This window comes from Mycetomoellerius zeteki, unplaced genomic scaffold, assembly GCF_001594055.1.
Source record: "Mycetomoellerius zeteki isolate Tzet28-1 unplaced genomic scaffold, Tzet1.0 scaffold113, whole genome shotgun sequence".
In the NCBI taxonomy this organism is placed as follows: Eukaryota; Metazoa; Arthropoda; class Insecta; order Hymenoptera; family Formicidae; genus Mycetomoellerius; species Mycetomoellerius zeteki.
The window spans coordinates 1,413,721-1,429,270 of NW_017256051.1; the positions used below are offsets into that span (position 1 = coordinate 1,413,721).

At 36.0% G+C, this 15,550-nt stretch overlaps 2 protein-coding genes across 2 annotated transcripts; both read left to right on the forward strand.

The window, feature by feature from the left end:
* The first annotated feature begins 1,568 nt into the window (after positions 1 to 1,568).
* Positions 1,569 to 3,616, forward strand: LOC108727315 (uncharacterized). The gene is made up of 3 exons (XM_018455402.1): positions 1,569 to 2,291; positions 2,370 to 2,489; positions 2,983 to 3,616. Exons 1-3 carry the CDS (start codon positions 1,844 to 1,846, stop codon positions 3,255 to 3,257), a joined length of 843 nt encoding a protein of 280 aa, XP_018310904.1. The 5' UTR covers positions 1,569 to 1,843; the 3' UTR covers positions 3,258 to 3,616.
* A 5,759-nt stretch (positions 3,617 to 9,375) lies between these two features.
* Positions 9,376 to 11,192, forward strand: Osi6 (DUF1676 domain-containing protein Osi6). Its single transcript, XM_018455514.1, has 3 exons — positions 9,376 to 9,838; positions 10,056 to 10,158; positions 10,327 to 11,192. The coding sequence occupies exons 1-3, from the start codon at positions 9,500 to 9,502 to the stop codon at positions 10,710 to 10,712; spliced, it is 828 nt and encodes a 275-aa protein (XP_018311016.1). The 5' UTR covers positions 9,376 to 9,499; the 3' UTR covers positions 10,713 to 11,192.
* The last annotated feature ends 4,358 nt before the right edge of the window (positions 11,193 to 15,550 follow it).

Genomic DNA, 15,550 nt, shown 5'->3' on the forward strand with positions numbered 1-15,550 from the left:
TCTTTTTTCGCGGGTAAAAGAGTTCCCTAATTTTTTAGGACTTACCAAATTCTTCTATTTAGTTGCCATTTCCTCAGGTTTTAGTAGAATTAAATATAGTGAACGAACGAAATAAAAGTATAGGAAAAAATACAGCGAGAGAGAGAACGACACTTAAATGCGAAAATCTCGTAACGCGATAATGTTACAATAACACACATGATTGGGTTACGACCCGTTAGATATTTAAACGCGAACATTACACTGCATAAGATAAATTTGCAATAAACCTCCATTTTATGAATGAACTAAAATACAATGCAGATACATAACAAATACAATCGTAAATATCCGCGCTTCAAAATAAACAGAGCACAGCTTAGCATGCACTAATTAAAATTATCATTCGTACGTAAGCGCAGTGTTGGGAAAGTTACTTTATAAGTTACTTATAAATTTCTTAGGTTACCTTATATATGTTTGTTATAGGAATTGAGTACAAAAAATAATACAAAACTGGAGCAAGTGATAAAATATAATACAAAAATTAAAATACCCGAACTTGTTGCGCTCAATTTCTATAATAAAAAGTAACTTATAAGTAACTTGTAAAGTAACTTTTCCAGTCCTGCTTAAGCGCAACTGCTTTCGAGGATATTAATCTAATTTTAATAGATAACGCCGTCTTTAAAGCCTCGTGAGCTTCGGTAAAGTTTTTAGTTAATCACGATCGTCCGTATGCGATCGAGCTGTGTCGTGGAACGGAAGAATAATTTTGAATCGGTTGTAGTTATACCTATCAGACTCTGCTACGTATATACTGCGGTGTTGTAGGCATGTGAGGGGAAGTGGAACAGAAGAGAAAGGCACACGAAGATGAACTAGATTTGGATAGTCATCTCTCCTTTCCTTCCACGCCATCTTTGTCCATCGGTTTCTTTGTCTCTTTCTCGTTTTCCTCCACACCCTGCCCCTTCCTACGTAAATTTGCATTTCTCGCATTCTCCATTACATCGTCCTCCTCATTGTCCTGCGTACATTGACACGATCTACCTATCGGAATAAGAGATTACCAATAATTAATCTGTCTCGCAGCCATCGATGGAGGGGCGCAAAATTTTATGTTGGCATCTCGCATGGGTTCAAGCACGTTATGCTCGCATCTATTATTTATCAGAGATGCGTACGATCGTGTTACGATCGATACCGACGATCACGATTCGAAATCGGTACGTTCTCTTCCGCTCTACTAAAGCGCGGGAAAGAGAGAAAGGAAAGAGAATCCAAACTACGAGAAGAGAGCTGCGAATGATCCGGGAGCCAGTAGTACGTGATCTAGAATAGCGAGATCTCGCTAAATGCGAATTACGTCTGGCGGAGAAGGTAAAGAAAATAGGCGAAGGAAGGGAGCGGAAGGTGCGTGAAGGCGTCATCCGCGCCGATCGCAATGATGGAACCTCGCTCTCGCAAGCCAACCGCTCCGTAACGCTCTGAAACGCGTCAGAAACAAGAATTAAACGAATCGTCGAAGAGACCGGCATCTAAGTGAACGAAAAATTACCGGCTAATGCACAGCAAGAGCAGAGAACGGCAGCCATCGTACCCGATGCTCTCCTTGCTTTTTTCTTGGTACAATCACCGACCCTCAAGTAGATCTATATAAATGGGAATTGCAAGCACTTACGCTGCAGCACTCGGACCTCCGCCGTAGGTTCCGCAGCTTCACGGTACGCACGCGACGTTCCCTTAGTTTTGCCGCGCGGTGGTTTAACGACGCAAAAAGCGCAGGGATAAAGGCCCGCCGGCGGTTTTGACGGAGCCTAATCGTTTTGTTACGTGATACGCTCGTTTCTGCAACGAAACGATGCTTTGGATAGACAGCATACCTGGAATCGATCGCCGACGCCTGCACATCTATCTGGCGTTGGCAATCTGCGCATTTTTCATCGTTGATACGATCGATGCCGCCACGAATGAAAGTAAGGACACATGGACCGGATTTTCGACGTCATGCACATCGGAGGACTCGAAGAACGTGTCGGTTTCTTGTCATGGAGTACGAATTGTACGGAAGATTGTACAACAGCTACTGGAGACCACTAGCAAGGAACGGGACATACATCTGTTCGACGGAGTATCTTTGGTCGAGGTGCCTGGCTCTTCCCGAAAGGCTAGAGTTTTGAAGGGCTTTGGAGGTCTCGGACCCTTTCTACAGTTTCTGGAAGGCAGAGAACTGAGAGTCAAGCTGCCGTCTTTACTCCCACCGAATATTGAAACCGCTTTGAAGGAGAGTTTGCCTTCCGAAGCTGAAGGTTTGTAATTTATAAGCGACACGACTGAGATGTCGGAGAAAATTTACCAAATTTTTCTGAAAATCTTACATTTTTTAGCGAGAAAGGATGGCGGCGGTTTTGGCGGCGGCGGCGGCGGCGGTGGCGGCGGTTTTGGCGGCGGTAAAGGTGGCAAGAAGGGCGGCGGTGGCGGACTTATTTTAATGATGCTCATGATGGGTAAGTTTTCGTGAATAATTATTGCGTAAAGAGGTGATTACAATTGAAATAGATAATTATAAGAAAATAATTATTACATTTTGTCATATATATACACATATATATATATATATCTAACGGAGAGAAGTAAGCGTATAATTAGGTACATTCAATTATCATTACATGTATATTGTTATATAATAAGTATGAAGGTTATCCGTTTCGCGGGTTTTCTCCTGATACTGGATCAGGCTGTTCCTCGCCCTAATGAAGTGGACTGCAAGGTTCACGAAACGTTGGCATTCCAAGAATGGATTTGAACACGGAGAAAACCCGCGAAACGGATAACCTTCATACAGAAAGCACCCGTGGAAGCCTCAAAAAGATATAAAAAGATATAAAAAGATAATAAGTATATTTTTGACAATTTTGACATAATCTCATGTCACGTTCGATTCTATATTACAATTTAAATTTTTTAATTTAAAATTTACCTTTTTTCTGAATTATCTAGGTAAGATGATGGCTGCTATGGGTTTTGGCGCATTGGGTCTCCTAGCCATGAAGGCGTTGATGGTTTCGGCAATGGCCTTGATGCTGTCACTGATTGTAGCCGTGAAGAAACTAGCGGGTGGTGGCGATGATCATGGCGGCGGCCATCATGTCGTTTACGCGCAGGAAGTTGGCGGCCATCACCATCGCAAGAAGAGATCAGTCGAAGACGTTGACTCCACACAGTTGCCTTATAGAGGATACGCTCATCTTTACGCTAACTTGGGACCGTCTTGATGCTTTTAATCGTTAATTGCACTAACTCGAGATTAAATTGGTTCTCCAGCTTCTTAACTCTCTTATCGCTATTAAAGCGAACTTTTCAGATAGATACGACTAGATACGACTACGTTGACAACAGCACATTGACATTACGCTCACGTAATTTACATTTCAGTCACATCATCATTGTCCTCTTATTCATCATCACATTCATTTAACGCAACGTTCATCCTTTCCACAACGTGGCTTTCGTTTCTTTATAGTTTATAAAACTGCAAACGTCAGTTGTTGCGGTAGGAGGGTTAATAGGCGCTGGAAAATGACTGCAGAAGACGTGACGCGACGCAAGATCAGTGACAGTGACATTGACGAAACGACAATGACTGATTGACAGCTACGGTAGAAAGTGATATTTAACAAATGCTTGCTCACACGAGAAACGTGGTAACTGATCTCTATTGATCTGCCACTTTGACAGGACTCTCAGTGAAAAATTACAGACACGCACCGAAGAAACCAAAGTATGTTGTTCGATTTTTTATTTATTTATTTATTTTTTTTACCCACGTATTTATTGTTGTGCAACACATGTTAATAAAGCATACGTGTTTGAAAGATACGAAATATCATGTTTACATTTATTACCATCTCGATTGAAACTAGAAATTGTTTAACTTACATTTATTAATGGCATTATAATGAAATCGCATTATTTTAATCGAACGTTAAACAAGATATATAAATCACAAAATTAATTTAAACAGAAGCAGCGTTTAGTATGCAATTTTCAGACTAGCCAGCGTAACGTCGCTTATTACTAGAAATTAATAAGATATTTCGTATAACAGGCTTGGAAACGAAGCGACACGGTTTGCTGAGTCGAGTCCGCCGATATTTCTCATTTACTTGCACACGGAACATTGGAAAATCGCAGGAACGAGGTAACAAATCGAGCCAATGAGGAAAGTGTGCCAGCGACCTACCGTGTCGCATATTCACCTGCGTTTACTGGATGAGCGTTTACTTAGCTAACGTCGCGACGCGCGTACGACGCAAAGCTAAGAATAGCCCGCGCGCGAATGTCACCTGAATAGATTAATGGTGACAGCGCATCGAAAGTTAAACACGGCTGAACGACAGTAACGAATCTGATTAATAATACGGTGTTTCATTATGCATTTCATATATTTGCTCATTCAAGATCGCATTTCGTGAAATTTAGAATCGTTTCAGCTTGGAATGTAGCGGGATTCTACAGCAATTTGTACGAGGAATTCAATATGAATCTTGAGAAAGCTAATTTGAGTCTTTCAGACTCAAAGATAAATTACGAGAACACGTCTGTAGACACAAATGCCGGTGCTTGTTTTTATTCGCGACATTCCCGCGCGCGTGCACGTGGATCCATGCCCAAAGCGGATTGGAGAGTTCGATGGAAGGAAAAAACAGCGAAGGAGAAAGAGGTAGAGGAGAGGCGTGATGGAAGAAAGGCTCGATCGAGTGGTGTGAGAGGAACGGATCCTCTTTCTCTTTACGCATCTCTCTATGCCACGTCTTCTCTGTCTGTATTGGATTCCTCCCACTGCAGTTCTCGGCTCCTTCTTTCTCCACGTGGCCGCGTGGAAGGAAGAGCTCCGGTTAAGACCCACTGGCATACATACCAATCGTTTCCTTTTTTACGTTTCGAATATCATAAAACGTGGAGATTCGGACTGAAAGCAGCTCAGACGGCGATGCAGTCCCGAACAGAGCCGGTCGCTTCTCAGCGTCTATAGTCTGCGATCGCTAAAATCCACCTATGTGGAATGTCGGATCAATTAATTCATAATTCGTTATAGATTATTCAAATCAATTTTTTTTACGAAATTCACCATTTAATTGTACATTTTTATGCTCTTAATTTTCTACCTATATCCATTGCACTACTTTTCTAGTGACTAGAAAGAATGAAGATAGTGCGTTATACTCACTAATTACGATCAAATCGGGTTCATTATATTTAATAAGATTGAAAGCAGTAATCAATTGCAATTACTGTCAACGTGGTGATTGGAAACGAACGATTCATTTTCTTTTCTTTGGTCCTTCTAGATAACTTTTACAACTCTGTACAAAGGAATGAATGGACAACCTATTGTCATTCGGATTATCATTTATTTTGTTTCAACTCTTCTGTTCTACCTTTATTAATTATTCTTAACTATAATAGAAATATGACTTAGATGGTTTTCTATGTTTATTATTAATTAAAATAGTCTAATAATATTATATATGTATATAGCTATTAATATTATATATATAAATATATATATATAGCTGATTTGTCTAATGCTCATAATGCTCAACATGGAAAGAGTTACGGCACACAGTTTCTGGCACAGCAACCGCGTTATGGTCCATAGACGAGAAGAACCAGTTGGGCGCGGAAGAGTGCCCCGTTACATTCCACACTCATTACAAACTTCGTAAAGAAATTTAAAATTCAAATTTGATCTGGTTGGCTACAGGTCGATTTTTCAGGTCGTACGCATGTCGATGGCCAATGGAATTGATTGAACATTGCATCAGAAATTCCTAGCACAATCGATTGACAGACATTAAACCAGTTACTGACAAGTTCGAAGGCTAGAATATCGAAGACCACCGGTTCTTTCCGATTTAGGACAGGAAACGCAACACGATTGCTAGATACGCTTTTATGGACGTTGCTGTCCTAAATCGATACGCTTTTTGAGCGATTCTCTAGATACCGTGGGAACATTTTGTTTCATTGGCATATTGATCTGGAAAAATACCATGCCTTCCAAAAGTCGGTGACCTTAATATGTAGACATTTACATATAAACTTGTAATGCAATCGAAAAGAGGGTAATTTTTTATGAAAAAGTAATTAAAAAATGTAGAATTAAACTTTTTCACATAAGACTTTATCAAGAAAAAGTTTGAAAATTAAAAAATTAATAACATTCTAACTTTTACTATAATTGTAAAATTATAATTAACAATTGTTCTAACATAAAACAAATTATTTATTGCTGTGAAAATGGAATTGAAATAGAAAGAAAATTGCAAGAACCGATAAATTTGAATATAAGTCCCAGGTCATCTTTTTAATAAAATAATATGTAATTATTGATTTTAATAGAACAAATTATATCAATTCTATCTCTTATATATGCAATTTGCCTTTAACATGTTTCTTTGATACTTTAATATTTTAATAAGGAGTTAATCAAGTAAATCGGTTTTTCAATAATAATCACTTTAATAAATTTGTGTGGTAAGAGCGAGAGTTATTGTAATCTGTTTAATTGAAATATCCGTTTTCAATCTGCATTTCACTGAACGGAATGATATATCGCATCTACAACGTTGTATTCCCGCGTAAAGGATAGTGATTTTACTGCGATGGGCGTGCCTGTGGTTTAACGATCATTGCTGTCATTGTATGTACAGGAGAAACTTTGGTTTTACTTTTTAAGGCTTGCTCTTCTGTTGGGAGTGAAGGATTGACGAAAGGATTCTGAGTGCTACCCAATGACCGAGAAAGGATGAATGAGCATTGACGTAAGATCGGGAATGAGAACTGTGTTGTTGTTGCACTTGCTTTTCATTGAATCCCTTCTTATGAGAGACTTTGTTGACCGAATTCGAGACGAGAGTGCTCCTTCTTTACTCCATAGTGATTATGTACATAAATTAACAAAGAGACGCGTGCGATCTTTAGTAATGGTAGAGAATGGACGTAAAATGTATAATGTACAATGAATGCAATTTTTTCACTTCCTCTCTTCTACCTTATAATCTCATTTTATTGAACATGTAAATGATAAAGGAAAGTAATGATTGTAATGTGTAATGTTAAAAGATAAAAATATTAATGTTAGAAAGTCTTGCAAATTTATAATCGGATGATGTTTATCTTTTTCATAATATTAGGTCGTTTACTATAAAAATATGTGGAACGCGTTTCTCATTTTGTAGTTCTAAGTCACATGTCTTTAACCGATTTAAAGATAAAAAAAGTAGAAAGACAGAGAGAGAGAGAGAGAGAGAGAGAGAGAGAGAGAGAGAGAGAGAACGCACTTTCTATAGAAAACGTCTAATATAATACTTTCTAAGTAAAAAAAGTTTAATTCCTGTTTTAAATACGTTGCTCTCTTTCCAAGGGGTAAATGAATATTTTATATTTTACATATATTTTCAATTATATTTCCACAAATTGGAAATTTTGATTAGTTATGGAAGTACGCGTCCTCACATTGATAGTTTATAGATCTAGTCCTATATAGACTATTGGTTTTACTTTCTCGGAATTTAAACCCACGCCGCACATATGCGCTTACTGAATGTGAAAATTTTCTTGATTGTCGCATTGTACTGCTTTATACTTCCCTCAAGAAGAAACGAAATGAAAATGACAAGAAGCGTTATCCGTTGGCCCGTGAGAGTTGCAGGGTCACACTAGAAAGTGGTGTCCGCGTGCGCCGCAATGAAGGTCGGATCCGGGATGTTTGAACCTGATCTATACCAGTTTTCTTTCATTCATATCGATCGTGTCCCGTATCTGCTCCTTAAACGCCGAACGACTCGCAGAAGGATTTATGAGCAATGATAATTCATCGCTAAAAAGCTAATTGAGTTACTTAAGTGTCGCTAGCTATATTACCATTTGCTTATACGCGTTTATACGAGTCTCGTGTAGCGACATATACTAATTTTACAAATGAAGTTTTCAGTAGTAAGAGTATAGGATTTAATCAGACGAAAAGATTACGTTATTCGTCTATTATTTACTATCATTTTTTTTCTTTATTGGAAAGTACAATGCAATAGGCTGTTATATAAACTTATTTAACATGACTTGTTGATGTTTGCAGAAATTAAATGCATTATAGCTAGACGGGCTTAGCAATTAAATTTTTCAATATCTTCGTAATTCATATATTACTTTATGCTCAATTGAAATAATATCTGTAGTTGAAATAAGTAGGTACGTGGAGCTATCATTTCTTATTAAATTATTCATTTTTTGTGTTAAAGATAATAATGAACCAAAGTAATGTTAATATAAATTAGGATAGATCAGACATGTACCGACGTCAATTAGAATTAAAGCTGGAGTTTAAGAGATTGTTGAAAGAGTTTTTTCTAAAGTTTATTTACGTAAGATTTAACATTTTTGAAATTCAGGTCTCATCCGTTCTCCAATTTTAAATATGTAAATGTGTAAAATAATCAGGACAAACTAGAAATGTATATCATTGAATTCGAGCGAACATAGTCTACCTTTAAAAATTAATAATTTATCGTCTCTTATCTATATGTGCATGAATTAAATATTAACATTATTTAAAGTAATTATCACACATATATGTTTCATAAAATTAAAAAATTTATTAAAGTATCAAAAACAAATATTATTGAAAATACTAAGTTATTTATTATTTTATATTATTATATATTAAAATATTATTTCTTATATGAAATGAGAATAATGTTAAACTCATATTATTTATAAAATTCAATTCAACGAAATTAAAGATTAAATATTAAGTAACAACTAAAGTCAAAAAAATAAGTACTATATATGTATATGCCTATGTATAAAAATAGAAATATTTTATATTCTATTCATATAATCTTCTATATAATCATAACATTGAAATAATTTTACTAGTAATATGATATTGCATAATTGTGTAGTCTGTTTTTACATTCTATTATATATTATATTCGTATTTGGTCGGAATTCTTAATACTCTACATCTAATACATTCAACTAAAAATTGCATATCCTATAATGCAATGTAAAGTTAGTTCAGTATACTTAAGAAGATCGTTGTTGGAAGAAAGCGATTTTACGCTCAAGGCGTTATCCCTTATAGCACCTATATGCCCGGCCTTTATTTATTTTATCGTAGGTAGGTCGCAGGTCATGATAGGTGGCATAGCCGAACCTCGGTCGTAAGTACACTTATCGTCTATTGGGTGAACACGTATTCATGCATGCCAAATAGGTAGAAAAAAAAGAAGTCGGTGGGAGTCTGTGGTAGAGACCGTAAAGGAGGGGCCCACTAAATATAAGCTAAACGGATTGTCTCATGGACCACACGAAATTTGACTCCACACGAAGTTTATTCGGTGAATTTTAACTTCGTAGATCCATCGGTATCTACGGATTTCTTATATTTCCTATAAACGCGTGCTGCAATCAGGTGTTTTTATCATACGCCTCGTGGAATTCGCTAAGAATCATGAAACTACTGAAGAAATTCTTAATTTTGACAACTGCGGTTGTTTTCACCACCGGTGTAGTATCCGGTCAAAGTATCGACGAGTGCCTGAAGCAAGACAGCATATCCTGCGTGCAGAAGACTCTATATAGGACCGCCAAAGAATTCTTTTCCAAGGATAAACTAGAGCTTATAAACGGAGTCAGTCTCGTGAAGAGTAATGTCAATGCCAGATCTATCAAGGAACTTGCTTATGATCAAGAGATGGAGGCCGCTAATAATATCGCGGAAAGACAAAATTCTCTCGAAAACTTCATTAGCGATGAAACTGGGCAGTTTTTGACCGGTCGCAGTCTTAGGGTACATAAAAAATTACTAAAACTATTACATAATTGTTGCTGTTTATCGAATGTGTTAAACAAGGATTAAATGATATATAGGGGTCACTCGGGAAATCCGTAATGCACCCTAATGTAACGGTTTAATATCACTTTAATGATTTATAAACTTTTTTATCTCTCTTAGCATCTTATATTCAGAAACAGCGTGGTTGAATACAAACCACAAATTTTTTCAGATTAATCTTGCATCTGCTTTTGAGAAAATCCAAAAATCGATTCGTGCCTTCAGTGAATCTGCTCCTCCAGAAATTCATCAGGCTGTCAACGAGATTGTTGAAGGTAGCATTAGAATTTTTTAATAAATTATCGCTAATAATTTTCACACTAATTTTCATTTTATTTCTGTGTTACGACAAAATTAAATTGACATTACGTGTCTTACAATCATTTAAAAGAATAACTTAATTTAATTGATCTTAATTTAATAAATCTCTTCTAACATTCTAGCACGAGGCAAGAAAAAAGGATCTCTAAAAGGAATCATACCCCTCCTGATTGCCGCGAAAATAAAGCTTGGTATTTTGGGAGTTCTCTCATACTTTGTCATCGGATTCTTAGCGAAAAAGGCGATCCAAGCGTCCATCATTTCCCTCATCATCTCCGCCTTCGTCGCTATGAAAACATTCTGGTCAGGCAAAAACCACCACGACGTTACTCCTTACAATGGTGGCTGGAGCGGATGGTCAAATCCTGTCAGCGGTGGATGGTCAAGTCCCGTCAGCAATGGATGGTCCAATTCCGTATCTGGTGGATGGGCTAATGGTGCTTCTTCCAATTGGGAAGATTCTCATTACGCGCACGGCCAAGCATATTCTGGATATCATCATCACTAGTGATCGTTGATATTTTCTTTTTCTCTTTTTTTTTTCATTAATTAACGGCTAATGGGAAGAACGGGATGTCGGCGGAAGTCAGATAACTTTTAAGTCTCACGTTGATTTTCATTCATATAATCATGGTGATATTTATTTTTATTTATTTTATTAATTATCATTAAATAGTAAATAGGGCATTTTTGGCCCTTCCGTGATGTACATTAAATATATAACAACACTTTGGTTCGCGTACCCATGTGCAAAATAGATCAATAAATAATCAAACTGAAAAGCTAGTCATAATATGTATGATTGGTGAAGATGTAACTCGCTAATCAATACGATATTACGTATGTATTACGACTTGGCGATTTCTGCATAAGTTTTAGGGTGATCACAAACGTTTCTGTAATGATTTGTAATTCATAGTTACATCTAGTCCAATAGAATGTATATGCAACGTATTAAACTACGCTACGAATTTGTACACTTTGTAATATGTAATTCATTAATAGTATTTAAACAATTCGAATGTGTATTTATTGATTTTTTTTCCATTTACACGCGTTTTCATATTTTAAAATAAATACTTTGTTTTTCTTTTCTGTGAGATATTTCTGTAACATAATAGTGAAAGTACTTCAATCTTAAAATGATAATCAATTTTGATTCGTCAATTCCACTAATTTTAAGAAGCCTTTTTTATATTTTTATTTTTAATGCTGAATACGAAAATCGTTCATAAGCCGGTAGAGAGAAGCTTCAAAAAAGAGAAATCACCGCGACAGCAGCGGCAACTTTCCAGTCTTCCAGGAAGGTCCGAAACATTCTTTTTTTTCTCACGAGCGAAACTGCGCCACGGCCGCGTTGCATAAAGAGCACATTCGAAATCGTTAATACATCGCGAGTGTTCTGCTTCCTTGACGAGTCATCCGGCCAGCGGCCGTTCGAAACTGAGCCGACGAGATGGAAATGCCGAAAAAATCGGCATTCTCGGACGGTTGTAGGGGAAAGTGCATGTCTCAGGTGCATCCGGGCAGAGTTGATTGTTTCCTCGATCTGTGATGGCCAGAGGTCGAGAAGAGGTCGCGGTACGCGGACGTCATTCCTAATCGGGTCGAGAGGATAGGCATACAACTAAATCTCTCGAAACGGATGTCCTTAAGTCCCACATAGAAGAAAAATAACTAGCTGGAAAGGAGGTTGAGGCAAAATAGCGCGTTTCTTTCTCGCACTACGCTAAAATCTCACTTGATGCAATAAAAAGAATTTTACTTTGACAATACATCATAAATATGTGTAGGTATAATGTCGTATTTTTCTAGAACGATACGTTGGATTATGGCGATGTGGACATTGATAATTAGTATTTACATATACTGACAAAATATGATTGTCATCGAAAAAGAAAAGAACGCAATTGATAGTAAGTTTTGGGAGTAAAGTAAAACCTGTGATTCTTTTAATCAGCGTAGACGACTCCATCGTGCAATGGACATCGCGATAATAGCCCGCAAATAATTAGTTTTAAGCAAAAAGCATATAGCTAAATGAAAATATATTAGATTTGCATGTGAATAAAATATGACAAGAAATATTATTTGTACAAAACATAGCATGAGATACAAGAATGCGCGAAGAGGAGGCAATGCGTCGATGCAAAAAAAGCGATTGTCATGCATCATTACACTCCTCTGTAACAACGACCACGACGACCGCGGGAAGAACAACGGGGAAAAATAAGACGCGAAATTGCTTCGAGAGGAAGAGGAGTTACTTTCGTTCATAATACAGCCAAGTGCAACGTTATACTAATACCACTGATTGTGAGATTGGAACAAGTATCGTTTTTCCTAACAATTTCAAGTTATTCTATTTATTGCTTTATACGTTTTTGTATTTTATATTCAAGATATGTATGCTATGTAGCTAAGCTCTACATTATTTGTACGCGATTAAAGATTACTCTTTTAAATTTAAATTACTTAATTTATAGATTCTTGCTTGTGTAGTAATATTAACTTATTTTACTGTAGAGGAAGGTTACCGATACTGACATAGGTCTCCTAAAGAGCGACATCCCCTTATTTCTTAGAAACTAACCTTTGCACGTTATTAATACTAATAAAAACTGTGATCTGTTTAGCTAATTAAAGAAGTATAAACTCATAATTCACATATTTGTGGTTTATTTCTATACTAAATCAGCTAAAAACAAATTCTATGAATCCGAGAAGAAAATTCTTATGGTGTTCTTTTGCAAATTACGTAATTAAAATAAGACACAGAAAAGAAATTTGCAGATTTTAAATAAATATTTACTCCAATAGTATTAACAAAATATTTACTAAATGTAAACATATATTTATTCAATTTAAACATAACTGTCTTATTTTGAATAAATATTTATTTACTATAAATAAATATTTCGTTAGTACTATTGGAATAAATATTTATTTAAAATCTGCAAATTTTTTTCCAGTGTAGTGACTGTATTATTGATAATATTATGTCATTTTAAATGTTTATAGTTTCATAAATTAGTTTTCTTTATAGAATATATAGAATATATCTTTATTTATAGAATAGGAACGTTGTTATTATTGCTTACTATGTCAGTTTTAGAGCCCATTTTGTCAGACGCTCATTTTCGCACAACTTACGAAAAACTTAATTATTGCAAACAGTATTATAAAAACTGCTTATACTATCTGATAAAAGACACTTTTTAGTTTGTATTTATGTTTTTGAAGCTGTATTTTTACCTTTTGTTTAAGAAATATTGTCTGTATCTAAAAACAAAGTGGTATGTCGGTATCGGTTTTCTTCCTCTATATATTTATACTTACATTTTTATATAATTAGTAATTTATTTATTTTAGATAATTACTTAGAATTTTACTCAATTTTTTTTCTTTAAAGTATCATAAAGTATCATAAATCACAAATACAGTACCTTATAGTATAGTACTATTTTGAAAATAGAAAATATCATAGTATTTCTTGTAGTATTTCTTCCACGAAAATATCATAGTATTTCTTCCACGTAATGCGAAGCGGTGTGCATAGAGTGAATAAAAAAAAATTCATGAAACTTAGCATTGTGGCCCGCGTTGTGCAAGCGGATGAATAAAATCGTTTTTTAAGCTCATAAAAGCATAATTTCTCCGCGTTGATAGCGCCAAGTGTTCATCGTCTTATTATTAGAGAGTCGTAAAGTTCCGTGTCGATCGCGTCTTTTACTCGCATCTAAATCCAGGTATGGTTCTCACGTCACGATTAGTTTCGAGAGTTTCTCATGCGTCACTGGGTTACTAGATTTCCTAGTGATAGGTCGATTTGCTAGGTCATTATTAGGTGTGCATATCATCGTGTTATCAATTGGCATAGAATGATCTTTTTATCATTTTGCATAGCAATTCGAACATTTCTCTTCACGCTGGCGAGACATTTAGCAATTAAAAACCTTTTGAATCATTAAGCCTGTTCTTTTTGGCTGAACTTTTGCACCAGTTCAGCCAAAAAGAACAGGCCTATTTACATTCCTATAATTATACTCTACTTATTTATAATGTTAGAAATATAATAAAGTCTATATTTTGTTCACATATTATTCATATATTCTACTTATTTATAAGTAAAATCATTCAATTTTTCAAATTTGCGAGTCGAAATTCATTACACGCTTTATATCTACTTTCCGATCTTCTATTATTATGTATCTAATTTAACAAATTCTCACGTGAGATACCCGTGAAAAGCACTTTTACTTGGGAGTCTAAGATCTTGATACATAGCATGTATAAGATATTTGGTGTTACGTCTGGATTCAATAGCTCATATATAGGCATTATGCATTGACTAAGGTGCTGGTTGGTACATACAACTTGAACTTAACCGAGCACCACGATTTCGAAACAATCGCTAAGCAACCGTTACCTTTCCCGTGACTTTCAACGACTTACGGCCAGGGTCACGTAGTCGTACAGAATGGATATATCCGAGGATATATCTGCTATAACGCAATCTAATTACTGTTCTCGTGCTTAATTGCTTTCGGCGGCTGACTAATTAGTATCGCAGAAGCATTACGATATTTGAGCCCGGTTTCTCTCATCACTTGTTCTCGACGCTCTCTTCGTGATCGCCCAGCATGGATCTCTCTGTCTCCTCTGTGACATGTTCTGAAGAACTTTTAATAAAGCACCTCGCTATATACTTTCAGTCAATTTCCTTGTTTTAATGTGACCTAAAGATGAAAGACGTGCTGATAAAAAAAATGTTAATATAACTCCATTATAAGCAATAATTTTCAGTGTTATGAATATAATACTAATATAATACTGGTATAACAAGAGTATGAATACCAATTCATTTATTCATTTATTCATTTACTAATATATTGCCAGATCGTTAATGAGGACGTCGGTTATTTTTCGATCCAATTAAGTATCGAGGATATAAGAAACATTTGCTTTTATTTAAAAGATATAGGCGTAATTTTCCGTTCAATACTTTGTTCGTTTTACTTGAAGCTTGTTTTAAAGAACCCGCCGGGTTACAGGCCGCGTCAGGTGTGTGATTTCGCTCAAGGCGACATTCGTTCTTGGGTACAGGGGGGATCTTGATCCCCGAGAGAAGTCGGGATCGAGAACATGGTTACTGTGAGAAAGAATAAGAAAAAGAGAAAGAGAGATAAAGATAGAAGAGAGGGAGGAGAGAGAGAGAGAGAGAGAGAAAGATACCAAAATGATTGCCCAACTCTCGACCCAGTTATAAATAGGTGAGCGACCTCGTTCCAGGAATGATATCTCAGGTTTATCATCTGCCAATGAATTTTCGAAGGTAGAGCAATA

Excerpts from the sequence above, each read along its gene's own strand:
- Osi6 (XM_018455514.1), top strand. The coding sequence starts at position 9,500 with ATGAAACTACTGAAGAAATTCTTAATTTTGACAACTGCGGTTGTTTTC. Across the intron at positions 9,839-10,055 it reads TGACCGGTCGCAGTCTTAGG|ATTAATCTTGCATCTGCTTT; the intron begins GTACATAAAAAA and ends AAATTTTTTCAG. Across the intron at positions 10,159-10,326 it reads TGTCAACGAGATTGTTGAAG|CACGAGGCAAGAAAAAAGGA; the intron begins GTAGCATTAGAA and ends CTAACATTCTAG.
- LOC108727315 (XM_018455402.1), top strand. The coding sequence starts at position 1,844 with ATGCTTTGGATAGACAGCATACCTGGAATCGATCGCCGACGCCTGCAC. Across the intron at positions 2,292-2,369 it reads TTTGCCTTCCGAAGCTGAAG|CGAGAAAGGATGGCGGCGGT; the intron begins GTTTGTAATTTA and ends TACATTTTTTAG. Across the intron at positions 2,490-2,982 it reads TTTAATGATGCTCATGATGG|GTAAGATGATGGCTGCTATG; the intron begins GTAAGTTTTCGT and ends TGAATTATCTAG.